At 50.4% G+C, this 15,776-nt stretch overlaps 1 protein-coding gene across 7 annotated transcripts in view; it reads right to left on the bottom strand.

The window, feature by feature from the left end:
- TLN2 (talin 2) overlaps window positions 1-15,776 on the bottom strand; it is a 421,428-nt gene that overhangs the window by 42,554 nt on the left and 363,098 nt on the right. For all 7 annotated transcript variants that reach the window (XM_032342750.1, XM_032342743.1, XM_032342747.1 and 4 more), the window contains 3 exons: window positions 11,314-11,460; window positions 4,448-4,614; window positions 3,340-3,523 (listed from right to left, as the gene is read on the bottom strand). In XM_032342750.1, the coding sequence (XP_032198641.1) occupies window positions 3,340-3,523; window positions 4,448-4,614; window positions 11,314-11,460 (498 nt within the window). The remainder of the gene's footprint in view (window positions 1-3,339; window positions 3,524-4,447; window positions 4,615-11,313; window positions 11,461-15,776) is intronic.

Here is a 15,776-nt window from a genome sequence, read left to right as displayed (position 1 = left end):
GGGCAGGGCTCTGTTTCGGCAGCTCTCCAGCCTGCAGCATGGCAGAACCTCCAGAAGCCAGCCCTGGAGTCTCCCCAGTGGAGGGTGAGGCTGAGCCAGAACATAGACCCCATGGACACTCAAGGGTATGTTCCAGCGCCTCCTGGCTGGCAGCTCTGATGACGAGTCACCTAGGAAAGGAGGCAGGCAGCAAAGCAGTCACCTGGGAGCCAGCACCATTCCCAGGCACCCTGAGCTGGCAACCAAAACGACAGAGAACCAAATGCTAGCCTCGCAGCCTGGCCTGAGAGGCCTCTGCAGCATCCTGCCGGCTTCTCCAGCTCCCGATCATAGGATTCCGTGACCTACTTAACATGCGACAGGCAGATGGGTCTGTCTTTCTTCCCCAGGGCAAATCTCACTCATGCCTACTTCAGGGCCTCTGCTCTTGCTCCTCTCGCTCTGCCTGGAAGCCGACTTTTCCCATCATTCGGGGCTCAGCTCAGCCATCAGGCCATCAAAGACCTTTCCCGACCACCCCCAACCTGAAACTCCATCAGTGTGCCCTGTCTCCTTTTCAGCACTGATTGGTATGTCTTCTCCCCGGAAACGGAGGTAAATTGTGAGAGGGCCAGCCTAGGCTTCTGTCTGTTGTGTTTTGCACTCAGAACAGGGTCTGGCACGTCACAGGTGCACAGGAAATATTCATGGAATGACTGGCTGGACAGGTGCACGCCCTAATGACACTGGGAAGAATACAGTACCTACACTCCGGTCACTGAGGAGGGACCACAGGCCAACCTCACAGCGTGCTAGACCTGGGGTCTGAAGCCCCGGCTATACTCCGGAATGACATGACATGACCTGCCTTGCATTTAAGTTGCCTTCTGTCACAGCAACAATTTCCCTTTGCTGGGGGCAGTGTTCCAGGTGCTGAGCCATGCACTTTCCAAGCAGGGACTGAGATGCTCCTGTCCACACTCCCAGGGCCTGCGATTCACACTCTAGTCAGTGTGATCCCAAGGGTCATGGTCCTAATGTTCACACTCGCTTACGCTCTAGGGCTCCGTCACCTCACACGCCAACAGCATCAGGAGCACCAGCCCTATCTCACCGCATAGCTGCGAGGGCGACCGCATAACGTAGCTGAAAACACATCACAAACTCTCATGTCCCCAACAGCTGAGAGCACGGTGACACCGTGCCTCTGCCCCTCACACCGTCTCCTGCTTGATCCTGCGCCTTCTCACCCCAGGGCTCACGGAATCTCTGGCAACCTCTGGAACCACAGGGGTGGTCAGAGCGTGGTGAGTCTCATGAGGAAGGGCTGACAGGTAAGGACCTCACACTGCTTGATTCCGGCCATCACAGCAGGGAGTAGAGAGCAAGGGAGAGCAAGCAAAGGTCGCCACCAACACCCAGCGCACACGGTCTCATCCCTGGTCACCAGGAACTGACAGCAGAGTAGGCACACGGTCTCATCCCTGGTCACCAGGAACTGACAGCAGAGTAGGCACATTGTGGTGAGGGGATATTTTCCACTAGAGGCCTCATTAGAAGTTGGGGTCCAAGAAAAGTTTAGGGGTGCCTGCGTGGCTTAGTGGGTTAAGCCTCTGCCTTCAGCTCAGGTCATGATCCCAGGGTCCTGGCATGGAGCCCTGCATCGGGCTCTCTGCTTAGCAGACAGCCTGCTTCCCCCTCTCTCTCTGCCTGTCTCTCTGCCTACTTGTGAGCTCTGTCTGTCAAATAAATAAATAAAATCTTTGGGGGGAAAAAAAAAAAGAAAAAGAAGAAGTTGGGGATCCAGGACCTCTAGGCCATTTGGGCATCGAGACTCTAAACAATTTGATACACGTCTGCATGCTCCAAGATTTAAGGTCTCCCCGGCCTGTTCACTTCTCCTCAAGTGGGGCCAGGCTCAAAGAGTGTGGATTCCAGCCCCGCTGGGCATTTTAAAGTGCTGCCTTTCTCTGTGGGGGTAAGAACACCATCACAGGCAAGGATTTGCGTGAATGCTTCGAATTCCAGAGGGCAGCCAATCCCATCCGGGATGTTATCAGAGAGAAACCTGGCAGGAGGAGTAAAAAGGCCACATGTGGAACGTTTGCTCACAGAACTCTGCTTCACTGGAGGATGTCAGACAGGGGAGGGTCATGGCCACATGGGAGCAGAGCTGGTGGCCTTGTATGAACCGCCACAGGAGCTGCCGCCAGTCCGGGCCCTGCATGGTAGGTGGCTTCCTACCCACTTTTGTGCCCATGGGCCAAACATGGGAGTTAAGGGAGGGTGTGCCATCTGATGGTGTTGGGACAGACAGAGCAGACGGGTCGTAGGTTCTGCCCTTGGGAATGGGGACAGTCTGTTGTTGGGGGCCTGGCCGGCTCTACATTCAGTAACAGCAGAGGACATATTTGTGGACTGTCCACTGTGCTGTGCTTGCTGCTTAGCTGTCAAAGATCAGTAAACTGTGGGTGCTGTGCCTGAGCTGCAGGTACAGGCTGAGGAGGAAGGAGCAGGCAGGTTATGGGAGCATAGAGCCCTACCTTAGCCCCAGCTCCTCTCTCCCCTCCCCTCCCCTTCAGGGCCAGATTTCTCAAGTGCTATCTAGACACACTGGCTTCCTTTCTTTGCCCTCATCTGGCTACTTCCTACAAACAGCCGTTGCTGCGGAGACCAACGGCCCCAGGGCACTAGTGGCCAGCTCCCGGACCTTCATTTTCTCAACTCCGCTGTGTCTCTCTGGTGCACTGAAACACTCACCCCTCTTAACATCAGGAGCTGTGGCTTTCCTCCTACCAGCTGCTGCTGCTTCTCCGTTTCCCTGGGCATCTCTTTCTCCTTACTATGGTCTTAAGTGGCAGCTTCCTCAGCTCTGCCGGGAAACCCCCTTCTTCTCTTGCCCCATGCTCTTCCTCTCCTGTGGGTGCAGTCACTGTCTGTATGGCCACAGACCCTGAATCCACAGCCCCATGCCCATGCGGGCTTACGTCCCTTCTCTGGTTCCATCTGCAGTCTCTCCTCACTGAACTCACCTTCACCTCCCCGCCCAAGCCTGTTCTCCCTCCAGGGACCCCCCGCCCCCCATTCCCCCACCTCGCTTGTGACTTCGAGTCCTCCTGGCCCCCTCCCTCCCCCTTACAACCAAATGCTCACTGTGCTCAGTCATTCACCAGTCATCTCTACTCCCACGGCCACCACTACCGTCTGTGGCGCCCTCCTATCAGACCCCAAACTGCAGACGTGCCCACACACCCACTGTTACTTCTGCTGTTCCTATTTTGCCTTTGGTCTCTTCTGAGGCCTGCTGCACAGTGTTTACAGATACGTGAGAGGGACCCATGGCCCTTGGTCCTCCAGTACCTGTGTCTCGGGGTCATCAGAGCCCAGGCTGGCGGCCCCCAGCTTGACCACCTCAGCAAGCTGGGTGATGGTGGCCGCTGACGACTGGGCTGCCTGGGCCAGCTTCTCTGGCGTCGATGCGGCCCCGGACACCAGCAGCTTCGTGTCTTCCACCAAGGCCTTGGCTGTCTTCAGAATGTTCTCCCTGAGAAAGGAGGGAGGCGGATAGAGGGCAGAGCTTGGCTACTGGTGGTTAGGAAGCAAAGAAACCCTTCCTACGGGATTGTTTTTGTTAAAGAGCTTTGAAGAACAAAAAGGATGGATTACCCCTTCCTTATTGGGGGGCTCACTGTCTGCGTAGGAACACGGGAAGAAGCGAGTCAGCCCCGTATCTAGAGACAATTAATAGTAAACTTCAGTGAAAGTTTCAGGCCTACCAGTTTGGCCCTCTTCCCCCAACCCTGTAGCTCAGTGAGAGGTCAGCTGCTTTCCTGGGGTTCCCCCTAAATTCTTCACAGCTACAGGGAGCTGCAAGGACCTATGGGTCATCAGAACCCAAAAGGCTGTTTCCTGGGACGAGTGACATCATTGGTAACCTCCTTCCTAGCCCAGCTCTGGGAGTGAAGAGAGAGGAAGAAAGGTACCCGGCATGTGGCAAGGCTACGGGGGTGGCGGGGGCCTCCCCAGTGGCAGATGGAAACCCCACACCAGCCTCCAGGAGCAGGGCCTGAGCAGTCAGCCTTGGACAGACAGCAGGCTCCGAGCCCCACTCTCCATTTATGTCACAGCTCAATGGGCCCGTTCTGGCCACTCCCACTCCCACTCCGTTTGGGAGTAAATCAGAGGCCCATCTCTCAAGTTTGGAAAGTAGAAGATCAGAAAGCTGTCCCCTGCCGGAGCAGGCCTGATTCAGGCTGCCAAAGGCAGAAAGCTGGAACATGACTATGTGTTTACAGTTGGCAAAGGGGGCTTGTTTTGATTATGTGGTTCCCTTTCTCCTGTTGAGCATCTTACTGAAATCAAAATGGTTAACCACATTTCCAGCTCCTGGGTGGAGTCTCCAAGCCCATCGGGTCAGCCTGAACCTCTCCCCACCCACGAACTCCCAGGATGATCTCCACCCCCGTACCTGTGGTCTGCAAAGGTCTCGTTGTTCTCCGCATTCAGGGTCCCCGCAGTCGCAAACATGATGGTGGTGTCCAGGTCCGCTATAATCCCGGACACAGCAGTGGCAGCTGTGATACATGCCTGGGTCCCCTTGTTCCCAGCCTGCAGAGCTGACAGCACCAAGGACACCTGTAGGCAGAGAGGGGATGTCAGGGAAAATGGGGAAATGCAGAAAATGTAACCCAAAGATTTTCAGACTCAAATATCACTGAAAAAAAAAAAAAATAATAAGCCACTCAAAAAATAGAAAAGGATGGAATTCTTCCAAAGTCATTTATAAAGCTGAAATTACCCCGATACCAAAACCAGACAAGGGTGCCCCAAGAAAGGAAAATTACAAGCTAACGTGCCTGATGAACATAGTACAAAAATCCTCAACAAAATATTAGGGCAGTGAATTCAACAATTCATTAAAAGGATCATACAACATCATCAAGTGGGATTTACTCCGGGGATGCAAGGATGACTCAACACCCACAGATCAGCCAATGTGATACACCAATAAACAATAAAAATCTTATGGTCATCTCAATAGATGTAGAAAAAGCATTTGACAAAATTCAACACCCACTGATAGCAAAAAACTTTCAACAAAGTGGGTACAAGGAGAACATATCAACATAATAAAGGCCATATATGATAAACCCACAGCTAACACCATACTCAATGGTGAAAAGCTCGAAGCTTTTCCTTTAAGATCAAGAATAAGACAAAGATCCCCACCCTTGCCACTTTTATTCAACAGAGTATTGGAAGCCCTAGCCAGAGTAATTGGACAGTTAAAAGAATCAAAAGGAAAGGAAGAAGTAAAACCATCACTATTTGCAGCTGACATACTGTGTACAGAAAACCCTAAAGACTCCATCAAAAACTGTCAGGAACTACTCAATGAATTCAGTAGAGTTGAGGGTTACAAAATCAATACACAAAAATATGTTGTGTTTCTCTAAGCTAATACTGAACTATCAGAAAGAGAAGGTAAGAAAACACTACCATTTACACAACTACATCGAAAAAAATAAAATACCTACGAATACATTTAACCAAGGGGGTGAGAGACTTATATATGGAAACCCCCAAGATGTTAAAGAAAGAAACTAAAGAAGGCACAAATAAATGGAAAGATACTCCATGCTCACAGACTGGTAGAATCGGTATTGTTAAAATGTCCACACTACCGAAAGCTATCTACAGATTCAATACAATCCTTATTGAAATTCCAAGTGGCATTTTTTCACAGAAATACGACAAAACACCTTAAAATTTCTACAGAATCGCAAAAGACTCTAATTAACCAAAACAATTTTTTTTAAAGATTTTTATTTATTTATTTGACAGATCACAAGTAGGCAGAGAGGCAGGCAGAGACAGAGAGGAAAAAGCAGGCTCCCCACTGAGCAGAGAGCCCGATGCGGGGCTCGATCCCAGGACCCTGGGATCATGACCTGAGCCGAAGGCAGAGGCTTTAACCCACTGAGCCATCCAGGTGCCCCAACAATTTTTTTTTTAAATAAGATTTTATTTACTTGACAGAGATCACAAGTAGGCAGAGAGGCAGGCAGAGACAGAGAGGAGAAAGCAGGCTCCCCACTGAGCAGAGAGCCCAACGCAGGGCTTGATCCCAGGACCCTGGGATCATGACCTGAGCTGAAGGCAGAGGCTTTAACCCACTGAGCCACCCAGGCGCCCCTAACCAAAGCAACCTTGAGAAAGAACACAGTTGGAGGTCTTACGCTCTCTGATTTAAAACTGTATTACAAAGCTGTAGGAATTTAGACAGTACGGTACTGGCATAAAAACAGACACATGGATCAATGGAACAGAGAGCCCAGAAATAAACCCAAGCATATATAGTCAATTCATTTATGACAAAGGAGCCACAGACATACAATGGAGAAAGACAATCTCTTGGACAAGTGGTGTTGGGAAAGTTGGACAGTTACACGCAAAAAAATTGAAACTGGATCACTGCCTTACAGCATACACAGAAATTAGCTTAAAATGGATTGAAGACTTGAACGTAAGACCTGACACCATAAAACTCCCAGAAGAAAACAGGCAGTAACCTCCTTACAATAGGTCTTTGCGATGATTTTTAGAATCTGACACCAAAAACAAAAGCCAGCAAAAGCAAGAATGAACAAGTGGGGCTGTGTGAAACTAAACATTTCTACACAACAAAGGAAACCATCAGCAAAATGAAAATAGCAACTTACTGATTAAAGAAAATATTTGCAAATCCTTTAACTGATAAGGGCCTAACATGGAAAATATAGAAAGCATACGTACCACTCTAGCGAAGTAACAACCCAATTAAAAATGGGTGGAAGATCTGAAAAGAGATTTTTCCAAAGAAGACAAACAGATGGACAACAGGTACACGAAAAGATGCTCAGTATCATAAAATACTAAGAAAATGCAAATCCAAACTACAGTGAGATACCATCTCACAGCTGCTGGCATGGCTCTCATCAAGAAGACAAGTGATAACAAGTGTTGGCAAAGTCACAGTGGAAAGGGAATCTGGTGCCCAGTGGATGGGAATGTACGTTGGTGCAGCCACTGTGGAAAATAATATGGGGGTTCTTCAAAAAACTACCAGGAGAACTACCATAGCATTCAACAATTGCAGTTCTGGATATTTATCTGATGCGAATGAATTTTAACTAAAAAAATGTACCTCTATGTTCACTGCTACATTATTTACTACTGCTAATCTATGGAAGCAACCGAAATGTCCACAGATGGATGAATGGATAAAGAAAATATGGTATATGTTATCCAGTAGGATATTATTCAGCCACAGGAAGAATGAAATTTTGCCATCTGTGACAACATGGACAGACCCCAAGAGCATTACGCTAAGTGAAGTCAGCCAGAGAAAGAAATGCCATATGATCTCCCTTACATGTAAAACCTGAAATAAAACCAAGAAACCCAAGCTCACGGATACAGAGAACAGAATGGTAGTTGCTAGCAGTAGGGGTTGGGAGTTAGAAGAAATGTCTGGACTTTTTTTGTTTGTTTGAATGCATCGAATAAAAATTAAAAACAGAACAAAACAAAACCCAACCATCCAACCTTTTAGCAAAAGGGATCGGTTTTCTGGAAGGAGGGATGGTGTGGATTGAACAAAGGAATTTAGAAGGCACAAACTTCCAGTTACAGAATATAAGTACGTACAGTGGGCAACATGGTGACAACAGTTGACTTTCGTGTATGTCATACAGCCGTGTTAAGAGTGCATCTTAAGAGTTCTCGTCACCGGGAGCAAATGTATACATTTTGTATTGACACGAGATGGTGGACGTTCCCAAATTTACTGTGGTAATCACTGTATATGTAATACACGAAAGACAAACCATCATGCTGTCTGTATCCCCTAGACTTGTACAGTACCGTGTATCAATTATACCTCAAAACCAGGGGAAAAAGTAAAGAACAAACAAGAACAGGGCGCCTGGGTGGCTCAGTGGGTTAAGCCACTGCCTTCGGCTCAGGTCATGATCCCAGAGTCCTGTGATTGAGTCCCACATCAGGCTTCTCCTGCTTTGAGGGAAGCCTCTCCCTTGGTTCTTCCTCTCCCTCTGCCTCTCCCCCTGCTTGTGCTCTCTCTCTGTGCCAAATAAATGAGTAAAATCTTTTAAAATAAATACATACACACACAAGAACAGTGGATTTTCTCTCTGGGGCTCAACGTAGCCGATGGGTTAACACATGTTTTGGTGTCAACATTTCAGGCTGAGTACCAGCATTGTCATTTGTTGGCTAAACAACTTTGGGCAACTGTTCGACCTTTCTTAGTGTCCTCATCTGTAGAATGGGGACATTATTTCTTGCCTATCATGGTTGTTGGGAGGAACAAGGAGGTGGGGGTGTATATCTATTCTCCAGCAGGGCACCTAGTAAGTGATCAGTAGAGAGTAGAAAATTTTAACAGGATTGTTTCTGGGACCAGAGAGAACATCAGGCTCCTGTGAAAGGTGTGGCCACTTCTGTCCCCTCTGATCAGGTTTTCTGAGGAACAGCCGCCTGCTACCACTCCTCACTCCTGCCCTTGGTTGCCTCTGGATTGGAAAAGCTTCAGGGTGGACCCCATTATGGCTAGAGCCCAGAGCGTACCTGTGTATGTCCCCTCTGCACCCCAGCGCTCCCTTGCACTGCCACCTGCCAGTAAATAACAATTCGAGCGATTCGAGAGTCCAGGAAGTTGGCTCTGTTCACTCTGGTGACTTCCATGCCAGAAACCCTTTGCTGCCACCTGCCACCCATCTCCCCCTCGAGAACACCCCCACTGTTCCTAGAGACACCTTCCCACAACACAAAGCTAACTTCACCACACCCTTGGGTATGATTCTCTCCTGCTGTCAAGGAAAGATGAGCTTCTTGCACAACGAGTTCAACTTCTCAGGCTTCCCACCACATTCTGGCCACATCAGCCAGCTTCTCACTTCCCCAAACATGCCCCACCCCTCTAGCAGTGGGTCTGCCCCTGTCTCCAATGCCCTCTCCCTGTTCTCCAGCTACCAGCCTGCTCACCCTGCAAAAGCCAGCTCCAAGTCCCCACTGTCCTCATCCAGAGACACCGCTTGTATTCTGAGGATTCCCGGCCACGCTGTCCCTTCCCCAGGACAGCCCATTTAGCACAGGTTAAAACAGCATGCATCTGGCTAGTGACCGGAGACTCTGAGTCTGGGGACAGTCTGGAGCTGTCCTACAAATCTCTGTGCACACACCCACCATCCTCAACTATGGCTGAGCCAAAGAAGAGTCTAAAAATATTCTGTGAAGGCACTGTTTAAAAAACAACAACAACAAAAAAACACACTGACCGGGACAGAGGACTTACACCATCAGTGAGACACAAAGTTTGTATGCTCTCTTCCTTCTGTGCTGCTCTGATCTTAGCAGAGGTGCTGGACACAGCCTAGCAGACAGGGCAGGGGGCCCACTTCCTGAGCACCCGCTGTGTCCCAAGACTAGCCCTCAAGGATTAGTTTCTCTTTCTCATTTGCCTGATCCTCCTATCCAGAGTTCAATGCCACCATGTCCCACCAGGAAAAGTCAGAATGGCACAGAACTGGCCTGAGAATGAAGTATCCAATATCTGGAAAGAACTCCTGGAGGACAGGTGACAAAGGCCAAGACAGGGAGTTCTCCCAGACTTGGGATGTTCTCTATCAGACTCAAAGACAGAGTCCAGAAACAGGGTCCCATCAGCTAAAAAAGGGGCCCGAGTCAGCAGTTTATGGCTAGGAGTTCCCGGGGGGGTGAGGACACAAAGGTGAGCAAGACAAGAGGCCCATGGCCGGTGGGGAGTTACGGACACAGCCAAGCCACGTAAGAAAGACACGCCACGTAAAGACAGCAGGGCAGGAACACAGAGCAAGAAAGCACCGAAAAGGCTAGTTCAGTCTGAACAGCTGGTTCCCTGCCTTTGAGTCTCCTCTAGGTGTCCTAAGTCAGGGACCCTCTGCTTGGAGAAGCAGGAAGACAGAGAATGGCTCAGCAAGATCACGGTGCTGGTTCCCACCGGCCGACATCATGCAGCCAGGACCCCCGCCTCCCCTCCTTCAGGGGCCAGCTCCAAGGTCTTCAATGGGGGAACTTGGCCAGAGTAACTTCAACAAGGAAGGGCTCTGAAAGGAAGGACAACACCTTCCTCCAGCTGAGAGATTGATTTCCTCCTCCTGTGGCATCCCAGGCAGGCCTGTGGGCCGAGGGAGACGGCCAGACTCCGCTCAGCCTCGGCGAAGGGCCAGGTACACAGTGGCCTCTGCAGCGGCAGCTGCCAGGTGCAGGGTCCCCTGCCCGCCCCTCCAGTCCGGTTGCCAGCTTCTAGGCAGGGCACAGCTCTATGACCTGGGGATCCGAGTGAAGGGAGGGACAAGCCAGCAAAGCACCGATACTCCAGCCTGCATTTTGAGTGGCCTGGAGGACAGCTGTCCTGAAGGAGGACTCAGAGAAACAAGCCAAGCAGGAGACAAGTAAGGGGGTCTGTAAGGGAGCTCCGGGAATGCAGGGACGCTGAGAATGGGCTTTGTTCAGCGGGGACCCCAGTGGGCGAAGAGAGTCAGAAGAGAATTTACAGAGAGCAGCAGCCAGGACGTCGGACTTGGTGAACTGTGGATCTGGCTCTGTGCCAAGCACCTTGACACACACCACTGCATTTCATCTTCACAACCCTACGGGCTTGGCTTGTATCTGCAAATGAGGGCATTGGGCCTGGGAAGGGGACAGTCACTGCGCTGAGACCCTAGCGTCCCATGCACTATGCTGTGTATGGGATTCTCTCTGCCAACAGCCACTGTTAGAGATCGAATGCCTCCACCGGGCTCCTGTTGTCGCAGGGCCACTGTGGGCAGGGTGCTCAATGCTTCCCCGCACTTCACAGTCTCTTCTGGGATGAAAGAGGGTGCTTGAAGTGAGCCTCAGGCCCTTCCCAGTGCCCTGCGCCTGGAAGCCTCCCTGAGAAGGAAGCTCAGGGGACACGTGTCAAAAGCAGTTGCAGGGTGGGGATCCTGGTGTTCCAGTGACTTTGACACGGTCTGTCCCTTCTGTCTGCAGGAAAAGTGCATCAAGGTGCACTGCGGTGGTCCTGACTTTCGAAGGAACGGTCCCTCTCATGTTCTCAATTTCTTAGGACTATGAACCACCCCAGCCCCCTGATGGGCTCCATCCCTGGGGAAATCCCTGCATGAGAGAGACCACCAGACCTGACCAGATCATCTTTGGCTTAGCCTCCTGCTTATGTTCCTGGTCACAGTGGGCCACCGAGGGCCAGTGCGCGTTATGGTGACCGCGTTGGGCCCGAGGACTGTTCCTTACCTTCTCTGTGACTGCACGGGCACACTCGATGAGCTCCCTCTTGGTGTAGCTGTCTGTGGGGCACACCTGGAGGGCCCCCGCCTTCTGCACCAGGAAGATGCAGCCGTGGCCCAGGTCCTGCACGCGAGTGCGAATCTGAAAGCCGATCTGTGGAGGCAAGCCCAGGGTAGGGAAGGAGAGGCATGAAGGATTCTGCCATCGAGGGCTCCCCTACGTGGAAAATTTCTTCTATGTCCTATGGGAGCCTGGCTAGGAAAATTCCACTGCTGTTAGGAGTCTGTGCTTGGTGGAGTATGGAATTTCGTTGATTTTACTTCCCTTTTTAGAGCCTGTAAAATGCCCACAGTCCCCAGGAAGCAAGCCTATGTCCCTCATCCTAGCCTAATGCCCTTCTGATATTTGTTACCTCTTATGGCGTGTTGTTTACTTGTATCCCCAGCCACCTGCCAGAAATGTTACAAGAACATTAGGGCTAATTATTATTCATTTATGCATTTATTGAGCTCCTACTGTGTGTCAGGGCCTCCCCTGAGCAGCGATTGCATTTACTTTCATTTATTCTGCATGGCAGCCCCAGAGAACCATTAGAAGTTCAAAATATATAGCATTGGTAAGAAGCATAAAGCATTCAGGTTCTTGCAAAGTTAGTACATTTACAAGCAGAGCACCCCCTTCCCTCAACTGTGTCCCATGGTAAGAGCCAACATGCTGGGCCCAGGCTTCCTTTCTCTACGGCCAGGTTGTGGTTTCCTTAAAAAGGTACATTTTTAGAGCTAAAGGCTCAGCAGGCACACATTCTTTCAATGACCCCTGAGTTCTGTGATTATAAAAGGTACTTTGCCTAAAAGAACCCAAATGAGCTCCACGATAGATAGGCAGTCTCTTTCAGGAGTAATAAATTCCACCTCCTGAAGTTTGCATTCCTCTGGCTGTTTCATGTCAATTTTCATTTTAGTCTGATCAATATAGCTGCCATAAATAAGCTGCCCTCCAGCCCAGGTAAGCAACTAAAAGCAAAACACCTTGAGCTTTAGTTAGTAAGTGTTATTTCCAGGACTCCACGACAGCAAGAAGTGGTGGCTTCTCCTTCCAGCATCTACCAAGAAGAGCTAACAAGATCTCAAGTATCTTGAGTAAAAGCTGGGAGATCTGGACCACCAGGGTGCTATCTTCCAGCATTGTCCTACTGGAGTTCAAGGTGGTGGTGGTGGGGGGGGGTTGGGGTAGCAAAGGGGGTTGCAAATGTTAACCCTATTATGGAAACACATCATGCTTTTAGGGGAAAAAAGGTAATCCTCTTATCCCCTTAAGGCCCAAAGGATATTTAAAATCCATTTAATAGGGGCGCCCAGGTGGCTGAGTGGGTTAAGCATCTGCCTTTAGCTCAGGTCATGATCCCAGAGTCCTGGGATGGAGTCCCAGCCTGCTTTTCCCTCTCCCTCTGCTTGCTGCTCCCCCTACTTGTGCTCTCGGCCTCTCTCTGTCAAATAAATAAAATCTTTTTAAAAAATCCATTTAGTAGAAAAGTCTCCTGATCCAGAAGGGGGAGCTTTGGCTCTTTTGGGGTCTGCCAAAGCTTCACCATCAGGGAGGGCTGCCTGCAGACCATCTCCAGGTGGGAGACAACACGAGGAAAACATACAAGCTGGCAGCTCTGCAAACAGGTCCACCACTGAACAGGGGAGAGGTACTCCTGTTCAGTCCCGAGGAAACCCCCAAAATGCAGCTGTTCGCTGGGCACGTCTGCTGGTTTAAACACAACGCCTGGCTGAGGCAGGGGGCTGCCCCACGAGAGCTGAAAACTCCTCCTGGCCCTTGAGCCTTTTCCGATCCATGTAGTGAACCCTTCAAAATACAAGGTCAGAGCTAATCTGTACACAAGAGCTCCGTGACCACAGGTCTCCAAGCGACAGGCACTGCTGGGGGAGCCAGGCAGGGGGCAAATGGTGGAAGAAACAGAATTTCAAAATAAAGCTGACCTTACTAGTTCAACCTCTTGTTGACAGACGAAGAGACTGCGCAAGCTCAGAGAGGTGATGTGAGTGGCCCAAGATCACACAGCCAGTGTCTGGCAAAGCCAGATGAGAATCCAGGTCGCTCTACCAGGCAGGCCACTCTTTACTAAAGTCGTTGTTTTCCTCACTTAGCATGGGTACCATCCCTGCACAGCCCCCTACCCCCGATCTTTCCTAGAAACTCAACATGTAAAATTGACATAATGTGTTTTTAGTATACCCTTCCTTTTTGAGTTAAAATTTATGTCCTTGACTCAATAAAAATCAACAATGTGACTAGTGAATCAAAGTTTAAAAGTCGGATTCTGGGGGTGCCTGGGTGGCTCAGTGGGTTAAGCCTCTGCCTTTGGCTCAGGTCATGATCTCAGGGTCCTGGGATTGAGTCCCGCATCGGGCTCTCTGCTCAGTGGGGAGACTGCTTCCTCCTCTCTCTCAGACTGCCTCTCTGCCTGCTTGTGATCTCTTGTCTGTCAAATAAATAAAATCTTTAAAAAATAAAAATAAAAATAAAAAATTAATTAAAAAGTCGGATTCTGAAGCCTGATACAGCCTCAGCCACCAACTCATTTCTGTATTTTGCTTGGGCTGCGGTGTTGAGAAAATCCTGTTGTGTGCGCACAGGTTTTCCCAGAGCCCCCAAACCTCAGCAGGGAAAAGCTACATCAGCCTGAGGTCTGCACGAAACCACGCAGCGGGCCACGGTACGGCGCCGGCGGCCCCCCAAGGGTTACTTCATGGTCCAGCCCAGAGTTTATTCAAAAACACACACAGGGGGCGCCTGGGTGGCTCAGTGGGTTAAAGCCTCTGCCTTCAGCTCAGGTTATGATCCCAAGGTCCTGGGATGGAGCCCCGCATCGGGTTCTCTGCTCAGCAGGGAGCCTGCTTCCCTTCCTCTCTCTCTGCCTGCCTCTCTGCCTACTTGTGATCTCTGTCAAATAAAAACAAAACCAAAAACAAAAAACAAAAACAAAAAAACACATTTTTTCCTAAGAGTTTTAAAAATCGTTCAGTTAGGTTTAAAAAGTGAACCTTGAGTCAAAGGTACAGAACTTGCACGGCGCCTCCCTGGGTCAGGGGCTGGAAGAGTAAGGTGGGAAGCCCCAGTGTGAGGAAGGACCTGTCTCGGAAAGAACATTCTCTGGCCCACTTCTGTTCCCTGCTCGGAGCCACACCTGAGCATCCTATCCACCCAGTGGTGGGCACTCGGGTGAGCACAGACCTCTTAAGTCACTTCCAAGTGGCCCTGGAGGTGGGAGGGTGAAGGGACCTTCTCCTCCACAGTCTCAGGCCTGGAACCTATGGGCAGACATGACACATCATCAACGACTCTCTCAGGTTCCCTCAGTGCTCTCGCGAGAGGCCTTGCCATGGAAAACACCTCAGTGTCCTGATGCTCAGCCCCTCCCTTGGAGGGGACACCAGGCATGTAGCACAGGATTCCGCAAGTACACTGCAGAGCTGGGACAGTGGTCTTTTGGAGGGAGAGTCCAGGTAGGAAGCACGGCCAAAGACTAGCACCAGAAGGCAGAAGGATAAGCCTAAGATAAGGCAACAGTTGTACAAAGCCATTGGCCAACCCAGGGCTTAGTCCTGGCGAGGGGTCTGTGCCAGGGCACATGATTACCTTCTGGGTGCCTGAAGGCCTCCTTGAGGTTTGGCCACGCAATCCTCCTGTATGCTTGGCTGCACAGTCCTATTCGGACAGCACGCAGGAGGCTGAGTCTCGTGGGGGACAGGCTGAAACAGGCTTCACTTATTTTCTCAGACTAAGAGGGCTGAATGCAACAGGAAGGGGAGGGATCTCAGGACACCAGCCCCACATCTGCCCTCAGCCCTTCACCCAGGAGGACAGCAGTACAGGCAGCAGAAAGGTCCAGGGGCTCCACTTCTGGCCCAGCCTTCCTGGCCTCCAACACCCTGGCCGAGCTGGGCTAACCTCCTAGGCCTTTGTTCCCTCACCTGTGAAACGGGACGGAACCTGCCCTACTACCCAGGGCTGATGGACCAAATGAAAGGTGTGTGTGAACACATCTCAAAGTAGAAAATACCACACAAATGTTATGACAGGAGGTAGCTTGGTGAGGCAGAAGCAGCAAAGGCTATGATGCCCTGGGTGTGAATCCTGACCTTGCCATGTTTACTTCTTACTTGAAACTTTACTTATTCCAAACTCAAGTGGTTTCCATACTGACTCTCATAGCTGCGTGCTCTTGGACCATTTAACTAAGCTCCCTGAGCCTCAGTTTGCTAACCCGTGAAATGGGGGAAGAAGGAAGGATTGTGTAGTTCAGAAGGTACACGGGACAGCCCCCAGCAGGGATCTGATCCGTGGTGTGGACTTGATGAACATCTCTCCGATTATTCTTTTCCACGGGTACGTGGGACAGCTAGGACAGGCACTTAAAGGGGACAAAAGAAGCAATATACTCTACTGCAATCTCCCAGAAC

This window comes from Mustela erminea, chromosome 5 (assembly GCF_009829155.1).
Source record: "Mustela erminea isolate mMusErm1 chromosome 5, mMusErm1.Pri, whole genome shotgun sequence".
Lineage (NCBI taxonomy): Eukaryota > Metazoa > Chordata > Mammalia > Carnivora > Mustelidae > Mustela > Mustela erminea.
This window is presented reverse-complemented; position numbering and strand designations above follow the sequence as displayed.